The sequence below is a fragment of the Acyrthosiphon pisum genome, chromosome A1 (assembly GCF_005508785.2).
Source record: "Acyrthosiphon pisum isolate AL4f chromosome A1, pea_aphid_22Mar2018_4r6ur, whole genome shotgun sequence".
NCBI lineage: Eukaryota > Metazoa > Arthropoda > Insecta > Hemiptera > Aphididae > Acyrthosiphon > Acyrthosiphon pisum.
Window position 1 is genome coordinate 140,497,449 of NC_042494.1, and position 23,206 is coordinate 140,520,654.

General features: G+C 32.1%; 1 protein-coding gene across 1 annotated transcript in view; it reads left to right on the forward strand.

The window, feature by feature from the left end:
- The window catches only part of LOC100163406 (zinc finger protein 345), a 21,343-nt gene extending 9,710 nt beyond the window's left edge, over positions 1–11,633 (forward strand). Inside the window, exon 5 of the mRNA XM_003247074.3 lies at positions 9,959–11,633. Coding sequence (XP_003247122.1) covers positions 9,959–11,459 — 1,501 coding nt within the window. The 3' untranslated portion in view covers positions 11,460–11,633. The remainder of the gene's footprint in view (positions 1–9,958) is intronic.
- Positions 11,634–23,206: the final 11,573 nt, after the last annotated feature.

The window sequence follows — 23,206 nt, forward strand, 5'->3', positions numbered from 1 at the left end:
TAAAATCAATACATTCATCGTTCCACTCAAAATCTAAAATGCAAAGTGTAAATTAAACTTATGAAATTATTGACAATTTCAAAATTGTTGTTCCTTTTAAACGTTGATTATCATTATAAGATTGTATATCTATTTACTAGTATGTACTATTATTAGAATGAATAATAAAATAAAATAAATATTTTTAGTGCATTTGATATCTTTAAATCATTTGTCTGTATCTATAATTGTTACTTGAAATTATTACTTGGAACAATAAGACCTATAAGATAGATGATTTATCCATGATGGCATTGAATAATTATGTTCATGTGAACTTTTATCATAACTTGATTTTGATGTGATTGAGCCAAGTTCAGGGAATTTTAGTTGATATTTCTTAGCAATCCAACCGGCTAAATATTCAACTGCATTATTGGTAATTTCAAGCTTGCTTACACATTGTACCTCAGATTATATATGATTCATCAGTTTCGCCTAAATAATCATTTGTATCTGTATCAGTTTCAGAGTTGTCTGTATTTTCACGTTTATTACTAATAGAAAAACTAATTTTTTTCAATGTACTCGCCACCATAAAGTCTTCATTGTTTTTATCGGTGGTATTCGCATGATTGGAAACCACACCAGGATTTTTATCCAGAATAATCATTTGTAATCTATACAACTCATTCATAGGGGATGGTCATTAAGTCCTCCTCTAGATTGAATTTGTGAAAATAAATTTTCTACAGCATCTTGATTTACTTTCTTTGTCAAAAGATATTCCAAGCCATTTGTTTGTAAATTTTTTAAAAGATATTTTGTCCCGTTAATATTCATGAGCCTTTTGAAAAATTTGAAGCGATTTTTGCCCATTGCATCTCATTATTAAAAATATATCATATACATTATCGAGAAGTGCATCTTGTTCATCAATTAATAATCCATATGGTGCTGTATACAGAGATTGCTTATCATTTGTGTGTGAAATATTTGCTAAATCAAACCAATTGTTAACTAATTCAATAAAGTTGGCTGTGTCGTTCAGTAATTTTATATCAGCTATATATTTATAATGCTAAGTGCAGTTGCAGTGGTGTGAGGCAGTAATTGTGTTGCTAATCATACTTTTTGTCTCAGGGGTCCATCACAAGTTAAATGTCCGGAAGTAGTTTATGACAAACATTAAGCTCTGTAGATATATTTCTTACCAATGCTTCTAATAATTTTTTGTTGATAATTTAGTCACTAATTTTAAAATCTGTGTCTAATAACCAGTTTTTAAAAGCTTTAGAATATGAGGTGCATCTGGAATGTAAACTATATCTCTTCCGTTCGGGATTGAGAATATAGGATTTTCATAACTAATATTTAAAGCTTTCCACAAACCAAAATTTCCCCCACCGCAGTCACTAGTACAACAAACAACCTTATATCCAATTTGGTCCAGTCTTTCAATTATATCAAAGAGAATGTCTTTAGTCATTTTTTTTTATCAAAGCATACATACATTTGCTGTTTCCATTGTGATGGTAGTCCTCGAGCTATAATGATCTGAATTTGGTTATGAGGCCTTGGTACTGTATCATACTGCCATCATACTCCATGACACTAGACACTTTAATTTCATCAAACATCAATACTGTAAGCTTTTCAGTTATTCAATACTTCACCATTGAGTTTCATTAAATTTAGTACATCATGAAGAACACCAATCCTCATTTCTATGCTTTTGGCCCACCTCTGAAGAGAAGAAAGTCCTAAAATGAATTTAAAATTAACACAAACATTTTTTAACTAAGTTTAATGGTTCTCAATATGTATAAAATACAAAATTATTTACCAGGTAGAGAATAATGGAGTTCATTTTTGACATAGACATAATATGCTCTTTTACTGAAATACCTAAGTGTGAAGGCTTTTGAAATTTCAGCTCTTGTCCAATGGACCCTTTTCTTTTTTTGCATTATTAAATTCAACTGATTTGTAGAAAATATAGATGACAATTAATATTTCTTGGCTCTATTTTCAATGGTTCGACTTTTATTTAAAGAAGCAATTTGACTTGTTTGGTTGTAGTTTTCTGCGTTTGTTTTAAAAGCAAGTTAGTTTCTTTCAAATTTTTAGTTAGAACCTTTATCCTCAAACGAAGTGATTCATTAATTTTTTTATTGTCAACATCAGATTTTTTAATTGAAATAATTTCATTTTCTAGTACACTGTAATCAGTTTTTAATATGTCATATTCCTAAAGTAGATTGATAAAAAATTTCTCATAATCTAGTTCAATGTTAAATATGTAAGGTCATCATCTGGTATAGTCAGTAATTTGGATGTACTAAGCTAAGAGTTGAATTGATTATCTTGTTGTGATCCTACAAAAATGATTAACAAATATCTGTGAGTTACTAAATAATGTGATAAGTGAGATAATATAATATAATATTTATGCCTATATTTTGTGATTTATTAGTGAGTTTGATATTTTATTCTGTATCTTTGCAATTATTAGATAAATATTAAATTGTACAGGTTTTGAGGTCATGAATCATGATATTACATCATATAATAAATGATCACTATAAATTATTAATTATGTTATAAATTATGATACTAAAATAACATTATCAGTCAAAAAAAACAATTTTGAATTTAAGTATTTGACTGTGGTAATATACAGGGACAAAATTAATACATGAATATACATTTTAATATTAATTTCTTTTATTGATTTTCTTTCCATCCGGCTTCTACGACTAATTGTTGATGCAGATTCAGCTATATTCGATACTAAGTCAGACGGTAAATTTAATGTAGGAATTGCATCCTTTTTAAGTCTTCGACTCTTAGATTTATATCCTAAAAATACATCAAACAATAAAATATATTATATATAAGTTTTATTTTTAGAAACACTACCTAAAAGTTCTGCTTTTAAGTCTCGAACAAATGCATTAAAATTAGAGCAAATAAATGATGTATCCGGATTAAAATGGTTGCCTCTTTTGTATTTCTGAACCCATTCTTTCCGATAGTTTAGATCTTATAGAAATCTAAACATAATATATTTTAAATGCATAATGATAGATAATATAGTAAATACCTAAATTATAAATAATTAATATTATTTTCAGTTACTTGACTAATGACTGTGTTTTATTATTCATTAATATGCAGTGTCAGTCTTTTTGGAAATATAATATAATATAATGCATTAATAATAATTTTAAGTACCCACCTGTGAAATGATATGTTGGATTTTCCATCATTTTTTGATTTACTGTAGTTATTTATGCAAGTAGCAATAACATAACATGAGCCTCCTTTCTGCTTTAATATCTTTCCATTATACGTATAAACTTATGAAATGTACAAACAATGAAAATTAAGTGGAAATTAAATATATATTCAAATAATTAATATGGTAAACTCAAGGCAAATGCTAGCTGTAGTTGTAGATTGTATACTGTAGTATACGATGTTAACAATTTATACTACACTACAATGACATCATTGAACTAGTTCTCCCACTCCTACATTTTCGAAATTTCCGTATGAAGCAACCTCTATAATCTTAAAGGATCTATAAGACCTTGGTCCTATCCATTCTTATATTATCTATGTCTAATCTACACACAAACATTGATTTATATATATAATTATATATATATTGACGAAAAATAATAACACAAATCAACAAACATGCCCGATTAACCAATAGCAATCAATATATTATACACTATTATCATTTTAATCTGCAACAATAAACTACATTTTTATTTTATTATTTAGTTTATTTTTTACTGAACAGATGACGCCACTGTTGTATTTTTGACATCCAGATTTCCTACTTTTCCAGTGGATTTTCCTAAAATTGTCTTTCATATAAACCTTCTCCGTGAAATACTCTTTCGTTAAAAAAAAAAATCAATAAGATCTGATAAATAGTTCCAGAGTTTAGCCTGTAGAGAGATTTTCATTTCCGATTTATATAGTTAGAAGAAGCTCACTTAAAAACTGAAATATCGTAAAAAAAACCTTCATATGAACACAGATAATAGCGTTATCATCAAGTTTTATAATAGGTCGATTCACTCTAATATTTAAATCTAGATCATATAGTAGATAATTGTATATAGGTTTAAATTCACAGATCTAAACGTGATGTAGTAATCGCCGTGAAGGACATGTTGAACTGCACTATTACAATAATATTATTTAACGACGTCCGACGTTTGTTGTTGTCTTGAGTTGTGTTGAGAAAAATCGGTAAAAATAATTAACACTGTTTAAGACTTTTTAATAATATAATAAAATACCTTATTGTTGTACGTTTAACACAAAAACAACTGTAGGCAGTACTAGGCACTGTCGTAAGCTTATTAGACCTTCAACGATTGCTGACTATCTTCTAAGTAGATCTAAGTGCTCTACCCGTATTTATGCGGGTTCTAGCAATGACGTTTGGTGGCGTGATTTTTACATTCTAATTTTACTTCTGTTGAAAGTGAAGCTTGACAGACTAACAGTTTTAGTATTAATATAAATGAATAACAACACGAAAATATGATTATGTATAAGTATAATATATAATAACGTACAACTGGACAATTTAACGTGACTGTACACACACACCATATACGCACTGTACGACGGTGGCTGTGCAAGTGAGTATTACATACTTCAAAGGCCCTATATATATGCACAACCGAGGTCATGTTACATCCGTATAGAGAGTGAGTCTTAGGGCCAGTTGCACCGTCTACGGTTAAACTTCGATTAAGCTTAATCAGCTGATAACAGCTGTTTAACCAGGCAAATTCGGCCGATTAAACTCCGGTTAACTTTAATCAGAGACGGTGCAACTGGCCCTTACGCTCGTATATCTAGGTACTAAATTGTACACACGTGTCAATGCTGACCACGATTAAAGATATAATGGTTGCCTAACGAGCATGGAATAGTTGTCTTTAATATTACTCTCATGATAAGAACAATTCTGCAGCGCTCTTGACAGCAGTAGAATATTTATGTACTATTGTACTATATTAATATATTAACATTATCTCATATTAATATTATAGAGAGCGCACTAAGTTAATTCAACAGCTGATTCTGAAAGTAATTTCAATTGCCATGTGATATTACTTGTGACATAGCCCGTCAGGTAACCATTATATCTTTAATCGTGATGCTGACTACTAATATTAATTGTATATTTCAACAACTTCCCTAATATTGTTGAATTGCTTTATTGTGTGAATAGGTAAAATAACTTGTTGTTTTCAACTTTGATCTACGTTTCCTGTTATTTAGGCTTTTTATACATTTAATATTAATACCCACATTACTTATCATAAATTATACTACATGCATAATTTATTATTCTACATTATATTATAAAATAATATTACAGCTATGGGTTTACTATAGTGATCTACTGAGCGTTCAGCGTAAATTTGCTATATTGCGCACTTGTAAGACGGAGACAACATAATATTATGCATGCGGGCGTGGTGTTCTCTTGGCAGTTTTTGAATTGCACCAAAATAAGGAAATCGTTCTTTGAGAAATAAGTTTCCTGAACATTTATTTTGTTGTTAAGGAGGCTCCAGTCAATGAAAAATAAGTTACTTCAAGACCAAAAAGCCAGACAAAACTGGAGGGATTTGGTTTGATGGATTATCAATAGATATTCAAAATCGCCTCGATGGATACCTTGTACACTTGGTAATCAATGAAAATAAGTTTTAAAAATTGAAATCCGTCAAACCAAATTTTATCTATTTTGGCAGACTTTTAAGTCTAAAAACAACTTTTTTTTTCGTCGATGGCGGCCCCCTTAAGATTTAATTTCATCATCATCATCATCATGTGGCTTCATGATGTAAGAGTTTTCATCGCCTCTATCAATGCTCTCCAACTTCCGCGATCCTAGACCAACTCTTCCCAGTTCGTAACTTCCAGCCTCTCTAGGTCTTGTCTTATCCTATTTAGCCAACGTTTTTTTTGGCCTACCCCTTGGTCTCTTCCCTTCTGGTTGCCAATCCATGGTTGCTCTGGTTTTGCTTGTTACTTCTTTCCGTTTGACATGCCCAAACCATTGTAGCGAGCTGCGACTATTTTAACAAATGAATTATCTAAATCACATTATAATATATACGTAATCATATAATAGTAATAGTAATAATAATGATATCGATGGTACCGCGTATACAGTTCGCGTGTAGCAGTGTAGCAGCGCGACGATACCGCGTATACAGCGCGTAGCTAATAATATCGAGCGCGTGACCATGAGCGGCGTGCGGCAATAGATATATGACTACGTATATAAATAATTCTAAAACATTATAAATTAGGATTTGTGGTGTTATATTAAATAACACCACAAATGTACAACAACAGTAGATATATGTTAGACATCCGGCGTGTGCAAGCGTGTGACAATCTCACGCTAGGCCTAACCACAAGATGACCATGTATGGTCATGTGAAATAATAGAAGGGACAGGGACAGAGACCCATTGAGGAGAGCTGCTGGACAAGCGTCCATCAGACAAGCAACAAGCCTCATGAAGAACAGTCCCTAGCTAAATGTCAGTCACAACTCGCTTACTTACAGATTAATTAAATTAATCTTTTGGGCTTAGAATATTTTGCATACATAACTATTTATTTGAGTATAATAAATACAGAATATTACAATCATCTTTGTAAATTATTTCAAATACTTCCATCAGTAGTTGTGCTACAGTATCATATACTGTTCTTAATACTTTGTTTTCGAAGGTTCTTAGTTGTTGTCTCACTCGTGTTGTCATGGTGTTGTCTTCACATCCGTATGTAATTGTGAGTCTTACTATCGCCGTATAGGGACGTGTTTTTGTGCCTCTAGAGAAGGTCTTTGATTTAAAGTATTTAGTTAGAGCAAAGTATGCCTTTAACCTTTATTAATTCGATTACAAATTTCACTATAATCATTATTCCCAGTGATTGTTGCACCAAGGTATTTGAAACTTTGAGTTTTCTTGAATACGTAGTCCTCTATTGCAAGGTTTTCATCTTCACTGTTCTCTGTTTCCATAACTACGGTCTTCTCTTCATTTATTGTTAACCTTATCCTTCTTGCTTCGTTTATCAATGACGTTGTGTTTTATGCAACTGACTCTTTATCTTCACCTAGAATGTTTATATCATCTGAAAATCCTAAAACACCTAGTACAGTTTCATCTATTTTGACTCCACGGTTGTTTTTTTGTACGCTACGTATCATTTTTTCGAGAGCGATGTTGAATAGTAGTGGCGAGAGCGCATCGCCCTATTTTAGCCCAATCAATACATCAAACTAGTTTGATAGAGCATTGTCTACCCTTACTTGTTACCGTGTGCTAATCATGCACATTCTTGTCAGTGTGATAATTTTTTGGGGGAATCCAAATTCGTACACTATACATGCTGTCACGGTGGATACTATCTGAACTCATATTTTTTTTCCATTGTCCGATAATTGATAGTTGATCAATTGTGGATCTACCTTTCCGGAATCCACACTGATAGTCCTCTATACACTCCTCTGCTAAAGGTCCCAGTCTCCCCTAAGAGTATTTTGGAAAATACTTTATACGTCATGCTCAATAAGGCTATCCTTCTGTAGTTGTCGCAAGTCATCTTATTTCCTTTTTTGTAAAGAGGTATAATTATGGCTTTGTTCCATTCGTCTGGCAATTTTTTTTCGTACCAGATGTGTTTGTATAATAAATGTATAGCTTCATGTAATCTTTTACCTCCTAATTTAACGAGTTTGGCTGGTATTCCATCCTGTCCTGGTGCTTTCCAGTTCTTTAATTGTTTTATTGCCTTTATTGTTTCATCGAATGTTAGCTCCTTGAGTTCTGGCTCTGCTCTTTGTTCTTTCCATTCTGGAACTGGCGTCTCGGGCATTTCACCGTTAATTAGCTCTTCAAAGTATTCACACCATCTAGATGCTTTAGCTTGTGGCTCTATTGATATTCCGTCATTTTTATCTTTGATGGCTTTGAGCACTGAGTTGAATTATTTGTACTTTTTTATGGCTGCAAAAAATTGTTTCACATTTCCTTGTCATTCGTAAATTTACTTTTTTCTCTTTGTAAAACTTTTTTGTATTCTCTGCGTTCGGCCTCAAAAGCTTGTACATGTGTTGTCTTGTTGTCAAGATATTCACGTCTTGACTCCTTTCTCTTTAAGACCGCATTTCGGCACTATCACTGTACCAACTCTTTGATATATGCATAGATTCTCCTAGTGTTTTCTTTGCGCCTGCTATGATGGCTTCTTTTGTCGTTTTCCACACGCGTGTTCTATGTTCTTATCGCCTACCTGTTACGCTTTTTACTCTTTCACAATTTCACGAATGAATTTTTGGTTTTTTTCTTCGTGCATGATTTGTGCATATTTTCTTTAGCTTGATTTTACATTTTGCTATGACTAAAATGTGGTCAGTATCACAGTCCGCTTCACGGTAGCTTCTTACATCCAAGATACTGGACCTGAACCTACGTTCAATGAGTACATGATCTATTTGGTTGTACGTATGTCCATTCGGTGATTTTCATGTTTACTTGTGGATATCTTTGTGAGGAAAAGTTGTACTGCTAATGGTCATGTTTCTCCAGGATGCAAATGTTATTAGCCTTTGGCCGTTATTATTGCTTCTTTCGTGCAGATTTTGTTGACCAATTGTGGGAACGAACATACCCTCCTTACCTTTTTTTTCGTTGTAATCGCCGATTATAACCTTTATCGTGTTTCTTGGCGATTCATCAAATACTTTTGCTAACTCATCATAGAAAATATCCTTCTCTATATCTTCTTTGGCTTCGGTGGATTCCACGTAAGTTAATTATGAATAAATTCATTGGGTTCGTATTTAGTCTTATCGTGTTTATTCGTTCAGATATAAGGTTGAATTCCTTTACATAGCGCACAAAGTTCTTGTGTACGGCAAACCCCACACCTATTTTATGAATTCTTTCCATGACACCATAATAGATTGTGTAGTCATTGACATTTAGTTGACCTGTGTCAGTGCATCTGATCTCTTGTAGCGCTGTAATTTTTACATGGTATTCCTTCAGTACACCGGTTAAGTTCTGGCATGCCCCTGTACGGTAAAGGCTCAGGGTATTCCAAGTCGCAATGTTTATCTCCTTGTTTTTCCAGTTTCCAATTCCATTTGTTTTTCCAAGTTCTCCAAAATTTATCCGAGGCTTTATCGACAGTGATTTCTTAACAATGTTTTTTTACTGGATCGGGTTGTTAACCTGAAGCCAAACCCCCGACCTGGAGGACCAAACACATGTGATGGGGACGCCACTTTCCCAACGCCTACAAGATTTAATTTATGATACGGAATTTAAATATATTAAAATAAATGAAATTTATAATAATATTTAGATTAGTGAAATCTACAATAGTTTTGACTTTTGGCAAAACTGACTGGAGTCTCCTTATAGATAATCTGATGATGAATATATCTAGAAGTATTACATTTTTGAATATGATATAAAAATCAAAATTTTATGAACTTCTAAATAAAAATAACTATACATTTTCAGACCATTATTAAAATATTAGTTTGATTTTACGTTCAACATTTTTTTTTTTTAAATTTCACACATAACTACTGTCACTTATTAGCAACTTTATATAAAAACCAAACGAAACATTTTTCATTCGTAAACTTAGACAAAATATTAAGAACAATATGAAAATGGAGATGTCTATAAGTAGCTTTAATAGGCTCAAAATGTTATCAGCCACAGAAATTGCTAGTATAAATATCAGGTCATAATTACATAAATTTCTTCGAAGTAGATATTGTCAAAAAATGGTTTTTTCAATAATATGCGTATATGTAATAATATTATGTAGTTATATTAATTTTCTTTTATTTGATAAAAGTTAACATTTTTTAAATACCTTATTTTATTTTTTAGAACTGAAACTGAAAAAAAAAACACCTTTGATACCGAAATTAAAGAAGAATTAGAGTTTATTAACATTAATGAATTTAAAGGAACAGTTTTAAACGAAAGCCATTCTTCAGAATTCATTACTCGTATTGATTTGGACTTCAAATCTAACTGCTTAAGGAAAAATCCATCGACTGAAAACTGTAGTAAAATGTCCACAGCATCCAATTTGACTGTACATACAAGGAAACATCCCAATGAAAAGCCGTATAAGTGTAAAATCTGTAATAAGGGGTTTTCTAAATCTTCAAATTTAACAAAGCATACAAAGATACATACCGGTGAAAGGCCTTACAACTGTGATATCTGTGAGAAGAGGTTTTCTTTACCTTCATCATTAACAATTCATAAAAGGACACATACTGGTGAAAGACCATACAAATGTGATATCTGTGATAAGAGATTTTCTACATCTTCAGATTTAACAAAGCATACAAGGTCACATACCGGCGAAAGGCCATATACATGTAATATCTGTGATAAGTCATTTTATACATCTTCAAAATTAAAACTGCATACAAGGACACATATCGACGAAAGGCCATATAAATGTGATATCTGTGATAAGAGATTTTCTACATCTTCATATTTAACAAAGCATTTAAGAACACACACCAGTGACAGGCCACATAAATGTGATATCTGTGATAAGGGGTTTTCTATATCTTCATTATTAACAGCTCACAAAAGGACACACACCGGTGAAAGACCATACAAATGTGATATCTGTGATAAGGGGTTTTCTTCATCTTCATCATTTACAGTTCATAAAAAGACTCATAGTAGTGAAAGACCTTACAAATGTGGTATCTGTAATAAGAGATTTTCTACATCTTCAAATTTAACAAAGCATTCAAGTACACACACCGGTAAATGGCCATATAAATGTGATATCTGTGATAAGGGGTTTTCTTCATCTTCACAATTTACAATTCACAAAAGGACACATACTGGTGAAAGACCATACAAATGTGATATCTGTGATAAAAGATTTTCTACATCTGCAGTTTTAAAAAAACATAGAAGGACACATACCGGCGAAAGACCATACAAATGTGATATCTGTAATAAGGGGTATTCTACATCTTCAGTATTAACAGTGCATAGAAGGATACATACCGGTGAAAGGCCATATGATTGTAATGTCTGTGATAAGAGATTTTCTACATCTTGCATTTTAAAAAAGCATACAAGGTCACATACCGGTGAAAGACCATACAAATGTGATATCTGTAATAAGGGGTATTCTACATCTTCAGAATTAACAAAGCATAAAAGGACACATACCGGTGAAAGGCCATATATATGTAATATCTGTGATAAGAGATTTTTTACATCTTCAGTTTTAAAAAAGCATACAAGGTCACATACCGGTATAAAGCTGTATAAGTGTGCTATCTGTGATAAGGAGTTTTCTAAAAAATCGTATTTAAGAACGCATTTAAGGGCGCATACTGGTATATAGTTGTATAAATGTGATATTTGTGATCTCGGTTTTTCTCAGGAAAAATATTTAAAAAGCCACAAAAAGGCATACCTCTAATAGTCGTTTAACGTGCAACATATTCAAGACACATAAATTATATTTTATTTATTATTTCTGAACTTTTAATTCTAATAAACCTGGACTTATATCATCTCTCAGTGTTAATGGATTAGTTTATAAAAATATGTTGATTAATAAGGGCATATTGTTAAAAATATTTCTTAGCGAATATTAATATTTTTACATTAATATTTACATTATTTTCCTCCAATATGGAATTATGAATTAAAAATATTGTTTATGTTTGATACAACTAAAATAGTTATTAGAAATGTATTTTTAGGTCATATTATATTATATTTACCTCCAATAAGGAATTAAGAATAAAAATAGTTAATTTTTATGATTAATACATAGGTATTAGTTAATAATATTAGAGGATGTCAACGCACTTCTTGTTTTCTATCTCTGGCTCACGTGAAACATGATGAAAACAAATAGTGTGCTGACATCTTCTTAAAGTAGTTTTTAAAAATAAAAACTGAATTGAATTATGATAAATAAGTTTTCTATATTTTTTTACTATATTATACGAGTTTTATGCAACGATTGAATATCTTGTTAATATGTTTATGTTTTATTTGGAAACCTATAGTAAAGTAAGTGGTTATATATCTGGATATAATTCAAGATTCAAGATTGATAAATAATTATTATTATTATTGTGATTCAAGTTTAAATGTACAGTTAAATGTCTGTATATATATAATATTATAAATTATAATATTATTTTTCCTATCTGTGTGTTTCTATGTCACTGAATTCCTCCTAAACGGCTAGACCGATTTTGGTGAAATTTTTCGTGTGTATTTGAGTGGTTCCCTGGATGGTTTAGATTAACAATTCAACCAGATATGCCCAATCCGGAGAGGTGCTACAACAGGGATTTTGAGTTTTAAGACGTACATTTTTGTTTATGAATAGTTGCTATTGGTTACTCGGGCAGATGAGATAAAAGCAACCATTAAATTGTCATGTTCATGATTACGAATAAAGAAATTATATCTTAAAACAAATATGAGAGTTGAATGTATACTTTTTACTATAGGTACTAAAAAACTACTTAACCGATTTTTTGAATATTTCAAATAGTTCTTGGAGATATCAGGAATGTTTAAAGAGTAGTTTGGACCGAGGTAGGTAGGTACACCAAAACCAAGATTCGCTTATATAATATAAATATTGAATTTTTAATTTTTCCCGGAATCGGGTTATACATCTTAAATTGGATGTTAGTTCATCTGAAGTTCAAAAAACGACTGGACTGTTTTCAATAAAAATTATATCAATTGATTACCTACTTTAAATTTGGAAGGTCTTAATAGCTTAATTTTTCAACTTCTATAGGCTATATAGACAGTTAAAGGGGGGGGGGGGTGAACATGATTTTTTTAAGCTTACGATTAAAGATAATTGTTTTGTTTATCTAAATGGTTATAACTGGTATATATTGTAATCTTCTTCTACTTCTTTTTGGTTTTATAGGGCTCTTAGGACCAGTTAATTATATACCAATAATATTAAAACAAGTTATTAAATAATTGCATCGTGATTGACAAATATAAGTACACCAAGTATACGAGTCGCATATAGGACTGGACTGGTTTAAGATTTCAACACATCTTTTTATTAATAATTGATAAAAATATGTCTAAACGCTCCAAACTTATTACTACTGTTCTTATTAAGAGAACGGCACACAGACATTAAAGTAAATTGAGGAAATTTACATCTTTTTTTTTTTGTTTTCCGGCCTTTAAGACCACCGCGTAAAACAAATTTCCCTCCACCTTATTCTGTTTTCAGCTATTTCTCTCAAGTTTGCTCTTGGGTCTACTTCTTTAACTTCTCTCTTCACACAGTCTTCCCGTCTGAGGCGTGGTCTGCCTAGTGGTCTTTTTCCTTTCGGTTCCTCTTTAATTACTGTGTTTATCATAGCGTCTTTTTTCCTCCAAACGTGACCTGCCCACATCAGTCTCCTTTTTGCGACTTCCCTTGAAATACTTGGTCTTTGGAACAAGTTATGAAGTTCCTCATTGGTTCAAATTCTCCATTCTTTGGTTCCTGAGTCGAGACAAGGTTCATAGATTCGTCTTAAAAATTGACCTCTTACAAAATTTAAAGCTAAATGCACACAAGGCGATTCGAACGCGCACTCCTTAGTCCTTACACATTAGAAGCGTGTCGGCGTTTTAAAATCGCTCTGCGCTTTCACACTGGACGATTTGTGTGCGTTTTTCAAAAATAAAAAGCGTGGTAAATGTTTTTTGAACCATTCAATTCTTTTTACTTTGTGGTATACTAGGTTAGTACTGCTGTTACCATCCGTCGTGTATGGCGTCTGTTGTTCAATTCATATTATACATATTTTGTATTTCGTTTCGTCTATTTTCTTAATTTTAATACGGACGTATTTGATGATATTGAAGCCACATGCGTAATTTATGCATTATACGAGGAACACGAACTCAGCAAGAAAACCAACGAGACAAAATGAAAAGAACATTGGGTCCATCCTTTAAATTTAAAAAAACCATATAGTGGCCAGTTTCAAGTGACATTTATGACCCTTCGTAGCTACCCAAAAGAGTTTATGAAGTATTATAGAATGTCGACACCATCATTTGATGATCTTGTAAGTAGTATTATATAATTACATGTTATTTCATAGACAAATGTACAATATTTTTAGTATGAAATGTAAATAATTATACAAGACTCTGGAGGAGGTGAACTATAGACTGGAAGAATGTAAGGACGTACTGGAGAGTAAAGGGTTAAAAATTAGTAGAAGTAAACTTTGTATATCGAGTTTAATTTTCATCTTGGGGATAGAGTCAAAAGAGTAAATCAGAATAGGCATGTAGTGAAATATGGAGGGCAAGGTAATGGACGAAGTTGATAGTTTCACGTATTTAGGATCCGTATTACAAAAAAATGGTGGTTTTGATGAAGATATTATGCATAGGATTAAGTGTGGATAGATTTTCAGGTGTTTTATGCGATCGAAGAATCCCAATCAGGTTAAAACGTAAATTTTATAAGACAGTAATAAGGCCGGTGATGATGTATGGATCGGAATGTTGGGCTATAGATAAAAGAATGGAGAGGAAAATGAGTGTTGCGGAGATGAGAATGTTAAGGTGGATGAGTGGAGTGACGAGAGAGGGCAGAATAAGAAATGAGTATATAAGAGGTAGTATAGGAGTGGCTTCAATAGTTGACAAAATGCGTGAGAATAGGTTGAGATGGCTAAGACATGTTTTAAGAAGAGAAAAAACTGAGGCAGTATCATTGACGAAGAACATATGAGTGTGGATGGAGGAAGAGGAAGAGGAAGTCCCAAAAAGAAATGATTTGAAGTTATAGAGTGCGATATGAGAATGACTGGTGTTGACAAGTAATGCACGGCAATATAATATAATAATATGCACCGTCACTTTAAATACCAATACTACTATATGTGTAGCGACGTACCGGCGGTTGTACGGCCGCTAGACAATGTCAGGAAAACAATATTACAATTTAAAATAAAATGTGAAACTGTAAAACAATTTGCTACGACGCCGATCACCTTCATCGGTCGCGCGCACTACAGTAACTAACTGACTAATAAGAATAATAAAAATAGTGGGGAGCAGGCTGGCTCTTGCTGGAATATTGTTACTACAGCTCGGCCATACCTGACCTTGAGTGGTCTCCACTCAATTAAGTATAATATAGTAGAACTTGTAATAATTAATAAAAAAAAAATATATTCACTTATACTTAGTACATAATAACAAATATTAAAATAAAGTAAAATAAACAGTTTGTTCAAAAATAAAAATGATTATAATATAACTAAAATAATAAAAAAAAAATAAAACAGGGTAGTAATATTAAATTAGGGCTAGGAAAATAAAGCACTAATAAAAACCTACAACAAAGGAATTAAAAAATTGCCAATAATGCCACAAAAAAGCATTTTAACCAAGAAAATGCCACTAAAAAAGACTTGAATATTTTTAAGTATAGCTGAAAAATATTTTTAATATCAAAAAATAATTTATTAAACACATTTTTATATGTTCACAATAAGTAATTCTTAGAACAACTAAGCACAATTTATAAATATTGAAAAAAATAAATGTCGATAAATGTCAACGTAACCACTACTCCCCATTCGGTAATCTCTTTGACAAAATCTAAGAATCTATTTTCAGAAATATTTTCCGCTAAGGCGATAATATTTTACTACAAAATCACGAAATAAGTACCTATATATAATAATACAATTAAAATTAATGAATAAATAATAATTTAGATAAATATGTACGTAAATGTTTTAAAAATGTTAAATATGCGTATAATTAACAAAAACTAATTAAAAAGCTAATAAACTGACAAAAAAGTACCAAAAAAGCATTTATTTACGAATATCATAAGAAAATGCAAAAAAAGCAAAATCAAAATTGTATATTTGAACTCTGTGATGAATGAATCGAATTTTGTTTTTGATTAGCTATGTCCTGTAGTACTATGAAAGAAAATGCAAATGCTACAAAACCTTAGCCCTAAATATTATCAATTAGAATGTGTTTAATAGTATTAAATAGCTAGCAATTACTTAGTATAGCATTTAACACAATGAAATGTACACAAAGAAGAAAAGTATCAATTTACTTGTCGAATACAAGGTTTAATATGTTTACACTCAAATACTGGTTGAAAAGGGAGTTGAGTAACTTGAAAACCTGGAATATCCTTGATGACATATCTATCATTAGGCAATACTACCTTTACTTCGTATGGACTTTTAAATTTAGGGATATGCTTTTTACTCACTCCGGGTGTAGTGTCAACATTTTTAACCATGACATAGTCTCCCGCTTTATATGTTCTAGCTACACACCGCTTAGTATGTACATTAGATTTATTAATAATTTGGTCATTCCTAATGTTTTTTTTTAGCATTCTGATGTGTATTTACTAAGTCACGCTTATACACACAAATTTCAGCATCCGGAACCTTTCTTAGGTAATTATTTGCCTCACCATGTTGATTTAACCCATTATAGACCGGTTGTATGTATTATTACTAGAAAATTGCACTTTATTCAAAGACTCATTCCAATTTTTCCCTTCCTCATGCATGATTTTTGAAATCATTACTTTGATTGTCTTATTATAGCGTTTCACCTGCCCATTGGCTTGAGGGGAACCCACAGCAACAAGTAGTTACATGTTGAATATTATGTTCTTTACGAAAGTTTTTAAATACATCAGTAGGTAAAACTTGTACCTCTATCTGAAATAATTCTTATTGGTTTACTATAGTAAGAGAAGTATTCAAGAAGTTTCGTGAATGTCTCTGTTGTCTTAACAGAGCGAACTGGGTACAGCTTAAGGAATTTGCTAAACGCATCAACTACAATAAAAATGTGACGATAATAAAATGTTTGTGGCCGGGAACATACAATAATAGTACGTGCGCCCCGTACCGAAATACTTCGTACGCGATCAACACGCACGCACCGACCAACCTGTGTAATTCGTGTGTAGTGGTGTTATAGCTCAACTAGCATTGGTTGGGTTCGCCGCGCAAATACTAGTGAGTTATGTGGTGTAATGATGTGTGTTGGTGTGTGTATGTGTGTGTGTGTGTGTGTGTGTGTGTATGTATAGAATTAAACTAATACTAATCAATAATAACACAGTTTCTGGTAAAAGGTATGATATAATAAACAATAATATAATAAATAAACTATGGCCCTTTTGACCAACAAGTAAAAATATGTGTGATAATAGGCTCAACCAAAGTGCCGGTTCAGCACAACCATATATAATAATAAATAATAACAGTGTAAAATATAACTCACGGCCTTGTCGGTGAACTGCTAGCCAGCCGCTACCTATGCCTATAATAATATCAATAAACAACAATAAAAGCTCGCGAAGATCAACGTGAACTGACAATAGTCAATAATACAAAACACATTCAGTGGCGATTAGCGCACACTAACAATAATGAGAGTATAAACGCCGAGTCGTGCCAGTATATAACGAAATAACAATATGTAGCGATTTGCGCTCACAAAATAAATAATATATGGCGATTAGCGCCCTTGATAATACAATACAATTAAGCACACCATTAGCGCGCACCAAAAAATAACATCGATTGTATAATATATAATTATTAAAAAAGCGAGGTTCGCGTCCACACAACAATATAATAAACGGCGAATTGCGCCGTAACTTGTCACATTGGGCGGCCATGTTAATTGTTTTCGTTCCAGCGAGACGGTGGCGGTTTATATCGAGTCGCGCACGATCTACATATTATATAACTCACAATTCACAGCTGACACAATTAAACAAAAATAAAAACAATAATACAATACAAATGAAACAATATAATAATGTGTGTGAGTGTGTGTGTGTGTGTGAGGACTGATCGGTGGCGGCGGAATCTTCATAATTACTATTGGGAGCGCGGCGGTGGGGCGCGTGAACAATAATTACCCACTGTCGGATTTGGGGGACCATAATGGTCAATATGTATAGTATGAAAGGGGGTATCATTCTTATCCGCTAATTTAAGTAACCCTTCTGTTTTCCCAGTTTTTGAAGAAAATATAATACACTTAAGGCAGTTTTCAATATGTTGTTTAATTAGCTCAGACATGTTGGAGAACCAATATTTTCTTTTAATATTTTCTGTTGTACGATTAATGCCAATATGACCCATATCATCGTGGCATGATCTAATTACGATACTACACATATCAGCTGGGACATAAAACAAAAGACGCCTATTACTCTTCCTATAAACCAGCCCGTTTCGAAGTTCATAGAACTTGTGCTCTGAAGATTCTAACATTTTAGGTAAGTTTTTTTATTTCTGGGTCACACCTTTGCTTAATTGACAGTGTTTGGTTAAAAGTACACCCCTCAATAACCAATATGTGGTTAGTGGTTACGGCTTAAAGCATCAACGTGTTGCATTCTCGTACCTGGTCTATGTTCCATCTGATAATCAAAATCCTGCGAAAACAATGCCCATCTAGCAATTCTTGGATTGATATCTTTTTTCGCTAGAGGCATTGTTATGCTATTACAGTCTGTGACAGTTTTAAACCTAATTCCCTGTAGATATATTCTAATTGAGGTAACTATGGCCAACATCTCTAACTCAAAGCTATGGTAGCGAGATTCTGCATCAGATATCCGATGACTATAAAAAAAAATAGGGTGACATTTCCGATCAAGTTGTTTTTGTAATAAAATAGATCCAAATCCTTGACTTGATGCATCACGATGCAATTCAGTTTCGGCACCAGGATTGAGTAAACATAATAGTGGATTTCCACAGAGTTTAAGTTTGATCAGTTCGAAAGCATTAATTTGATCTATCCCAAAATGAAATCAAACTTTTAAGGGCTTTAGTGTTACTTGGGAAAAGGTTAATCCTTAATAACTGAAACATTCTTAGGGTTAGGCTGAATAACGGATGCATCAACTTGATATCCTAAGTAGATAATTTTTTGTTTAAGAAATTGACATTTATCTAACCTCAATTGCAATTTATGTTTCCTCATCAGGTCAAAAACTTGTGATAAAATATTTAATTGATCCTCAAGATACTAGGTAGCAATAATAATGTCATAAAAATACACTAAAACCTTATTTGTTTTAACAAGTTCTTTAAAAATACTATTGACAAATCTTTGAAACTTACTTGGGCCATTACAAAGTCCAAATGGCATCTTACAAAATTCATATTGGCCTAATGGAGATATAAAAGATGTGTACTTCCTAGATGATTTGGCCACTTCAATATGACGAAAACCATCTTTTAAATCAAGGCTTGAGAAATATTTTTTTCCTCTCAATAGGCCAAGGTGGTCGTCGATTAGTGGAATTGGATACCTATCTCTACAGCGTCTCTTGTTAAGTTCTCTATAATCAACGCACAATCTCAGTTCACCAGACTTCTTCTTCACCAACACTACTATACTATACTCGGGCTACTATATTCTGAGTTACTTTCTCTAATCACACCATTTTTAAGTAAGGAATCTATTATTTCTTGTAATTAATTTTTTTCATAATATGACAATCGTCTTGGTTGGAAGCTAAACACATCCTGATTTTTAAAACAATCTGCAAAGGTTCACTAACCAATGGTTCATAATCTTGCTCACTAGCATTATCCAAATAAAATTGTTTATATATATTATTCATTTTCACTTTAATGTGCTCAGGTAAAGTATAGTCCAACTTAAGATCAATACTGTCATTTTCATATTCAAAATCTCCAATTTTAAATGATATTATATCACTACGTTTAATTTCAATTTCAAAACTACCATTATTAACTCCAAAAATTACCCTTGGATGCGACAGAAAATCTCTACCCAGTAAACAATCACATTTAATTGTATCGTTAGGCAATACATTTAATCTAATATTTAGTGGATCGTCAATATTAGAGCATATACGAGCTTTGTCGTGGAAATATTCGGTAATGATTTCGCCTTTTCTTTGTTGACGTGCAATTAACAATTTCGTAAGGTCAACAATTGATGCTAGTGTGCCAATAAAAGCATCTATGAACTGTTGTTCAAAGTGTTCCCGACCAGAAAAATTTCGTCCCAGGTACCAATTACGAGCAGCACCTTTAAGTTTTGTTCGTACAATTTCGAGCTGAAAGTATCTAGCCAATTATGCAAATCAGCAGTTGAATTGATGCCCTTAATCCAGTTCGACGCTTCAGCGTAAGATTCGGTACCAACAAAATCAGACAATGACTGATGAAAGTCCGGCATCACGTAGTAGCCATTTGATCCGATACTATGAACGCTGACCGTGCTCGGTGCCGAACGTTGTTGCATAGATTCACTTGGTTCATAAGAAGCCGATTTTGCTCCAACAATACGGCTATAACACTATTTGTATCAACATTTTGCGGCTGCACATTGTTGATACTGATAAAATTACTATCAATGCCAGAGGACACTGTTAACTTCTGTGCAAGATCATTCTGGTTGCTTCCTGGCAGCACTGGCAGACTAGAACAATTTTGCAGCTGATTGGCTTGCACAGCATAACCTCAAAATTTTTTTCCCGCTAATCCCGCTGTGTCATCCGGTTGCTGGGTTTTCCCATCGGACGAGGCGTAATTATGGTCGGACTGCTCAGAGTTATCCAAACTATTCATACTAACGTAGACACGTCTCCAAAAATCGAATCGACAATTTTTCTAACTTAACGAAAATTCACAATACACGCACGATATATAATTTAAAAAAAAAATCGTTCAGGAATCTGAGGGTATCCCACTGCTGAAGTTGTAGCGACATACCGGTGGTTGAACGACCGCTAGACAATGTTGTCAGGAAAACAATATTATTATAAACATAATTTGTGATTTTATTTCATTAACAATTCACAATCAACAATATTACAATTTACAATTTAAAATAAAATGTAGAACTGTAAAACAATTTGCAACGACGCCGATCACCTTCATCGGTCACGCGCACTACAGTAACTAACTGACATAATAACAATAATAATAATAATAATAATAATAGTGGGGATGCAGGCTCTTGCTGGAATATTGTTACTACATATGTGACGCGTATTCGTCCATCCTCGATTCGGAGGGAGAGAGAGACAGAGATAAAGAGATTCTTTTAAATTTAACTGTTTATTTTGTCAATCTTTATTGAATAAACTAATTTCTTTACTGTATAATATCGACGAAACCCGCCATAACATTTTCTCGATGAAATTAGGTATAACATAAAGTTATGTGTATTTATATTTTATACTTTAATGCTTAAAGTTTAAGCTATACCTATACATTTAGTATAAGCTTATTTTGCTTAAAACATTTTCTAACTCAAAATGCAACTCCATACTCGTGCTTCCTTTTAAATATATTATACCTATGTGTGAGTCCTTTGAAAACCAAATCATATAACAATATAAATATTACGTCCTCCACTTTCTTCGCTCATCTCGTAATTATGAAAAAGAAAATTAAAGGATGTTCAAGTATCATGGAAATGGTTGTATATTTAGATTCAACTAATATTTGCCACGTACAACTTCTAGGGCCTTGGCGGGATAAGTGTTCCACGTGGGTAACACTAGCCAAAACGGTGGAGAACTATTCAAATTTAAAGAGCTTATGAAAATATGTATTCTTTGTACGCACTTAAACAACCAGAAATGTGATTCGCAAATTTATTATTACAATTAACAACCTGCTTAAGTTACACTCCAAACGGTCAAATGTATCTTTTACGTGTATTTTTTTATCACATACATGATTGTTGTATTGAAATTAATAGATTATCTTCTTTTCCTTCGCCACTCCCCCAACTATGGGTGTCCTCAAATTCCACTTACTACGATCCTTAGCATCCTCCTCACAAATACCAGTCATTATCATATCGCACATATCTCCATTTCCAAGATGAAAATTAAACTCGATATACACAGTTTTACTTCTCCTAATTTTTAACCCTTTACTCTCTAGTACATCCCTCCATTCTTCCAGTCTATAGTTCACCTCCTCCAGACTCTTGTATAATTATTTACATTTCATACTAAAAACAATGTACATTTGTAAATTATTTGGAGTTAAAAATTCCAAAACATTTTCTTTTTTAATCTAAGATTTGAAAATGTAATATAGGATTCCTCATAAGTTCGTCTACTTTTAACAAAAAAAATGAAAAAAAAATATCTACAAGAAAGTCGAATTAAATTTTTATGAGCATTTGAAATGCAAATGTTCACAACATTGGATATTCACTCATACACGAAATTTTGACTGAATGTTCATATTAGTATTTTCTATACACCATAACATTTTCCAAATATTTTGACTTATTTTGAGATGTTTAGGGACATTTTCAGTTTCCATTTTTAGATTCTGAGTGAAACGATGAATGTATTGATTTTACAATGATGTGTGTTTTTTTTTATTTTTTATTTTTGTGTTTGTCATCTCCTTTTAGGACAGAAAAATGCTAAGATTTTCTTCAACAGTATCTTTTCTGATAGGAAAGTGAATCTAGTTGGTACTTGGGGGGGGTCAAAAGTAAAATTTTTCCAATAGTATTCAAAAGCGCCGTGAAAAACAAAAGAAAAATTAAGGAAAAACGGGAATTTTTACGCAAAATCTGTTTTCGAGAAAATTGATTTTGGTTTTTGGTGTAACTTTAAAACGAATGACTGTATATACATGAAATTTTCACTGGTTGTTTATATTTCCATTTTCTATACATGATAAAATTTTCAAAATATTTTGATTTGTTTTGAGCTGTTTACGGACAATATCAGTTTCTAATTGAATTAGTTTTTTTTTCTATGAATGTCAATAAAACTTTATTTGTTGAGTAAAAATATTTGAAAATTTAATACAAGGCTCCTACTATATTGTTACAATGAAATTGGAAAAATATTAAAAATCCTTAGTCACTTTTTTTTTAGCATTTAAAGTTCAAAAATTGACAAGATATGGAAAAATCACGAAAATTACCTAATTATTTTGAGTTTATAATTCGTAAAAATTTTTCTTTTTAGAACTAAGATTTTAAAATGTGATACAAGATTCCTTATAGGATAATCTACCTTTATCAGAAAAAAAAATGTCTATAAGAAAG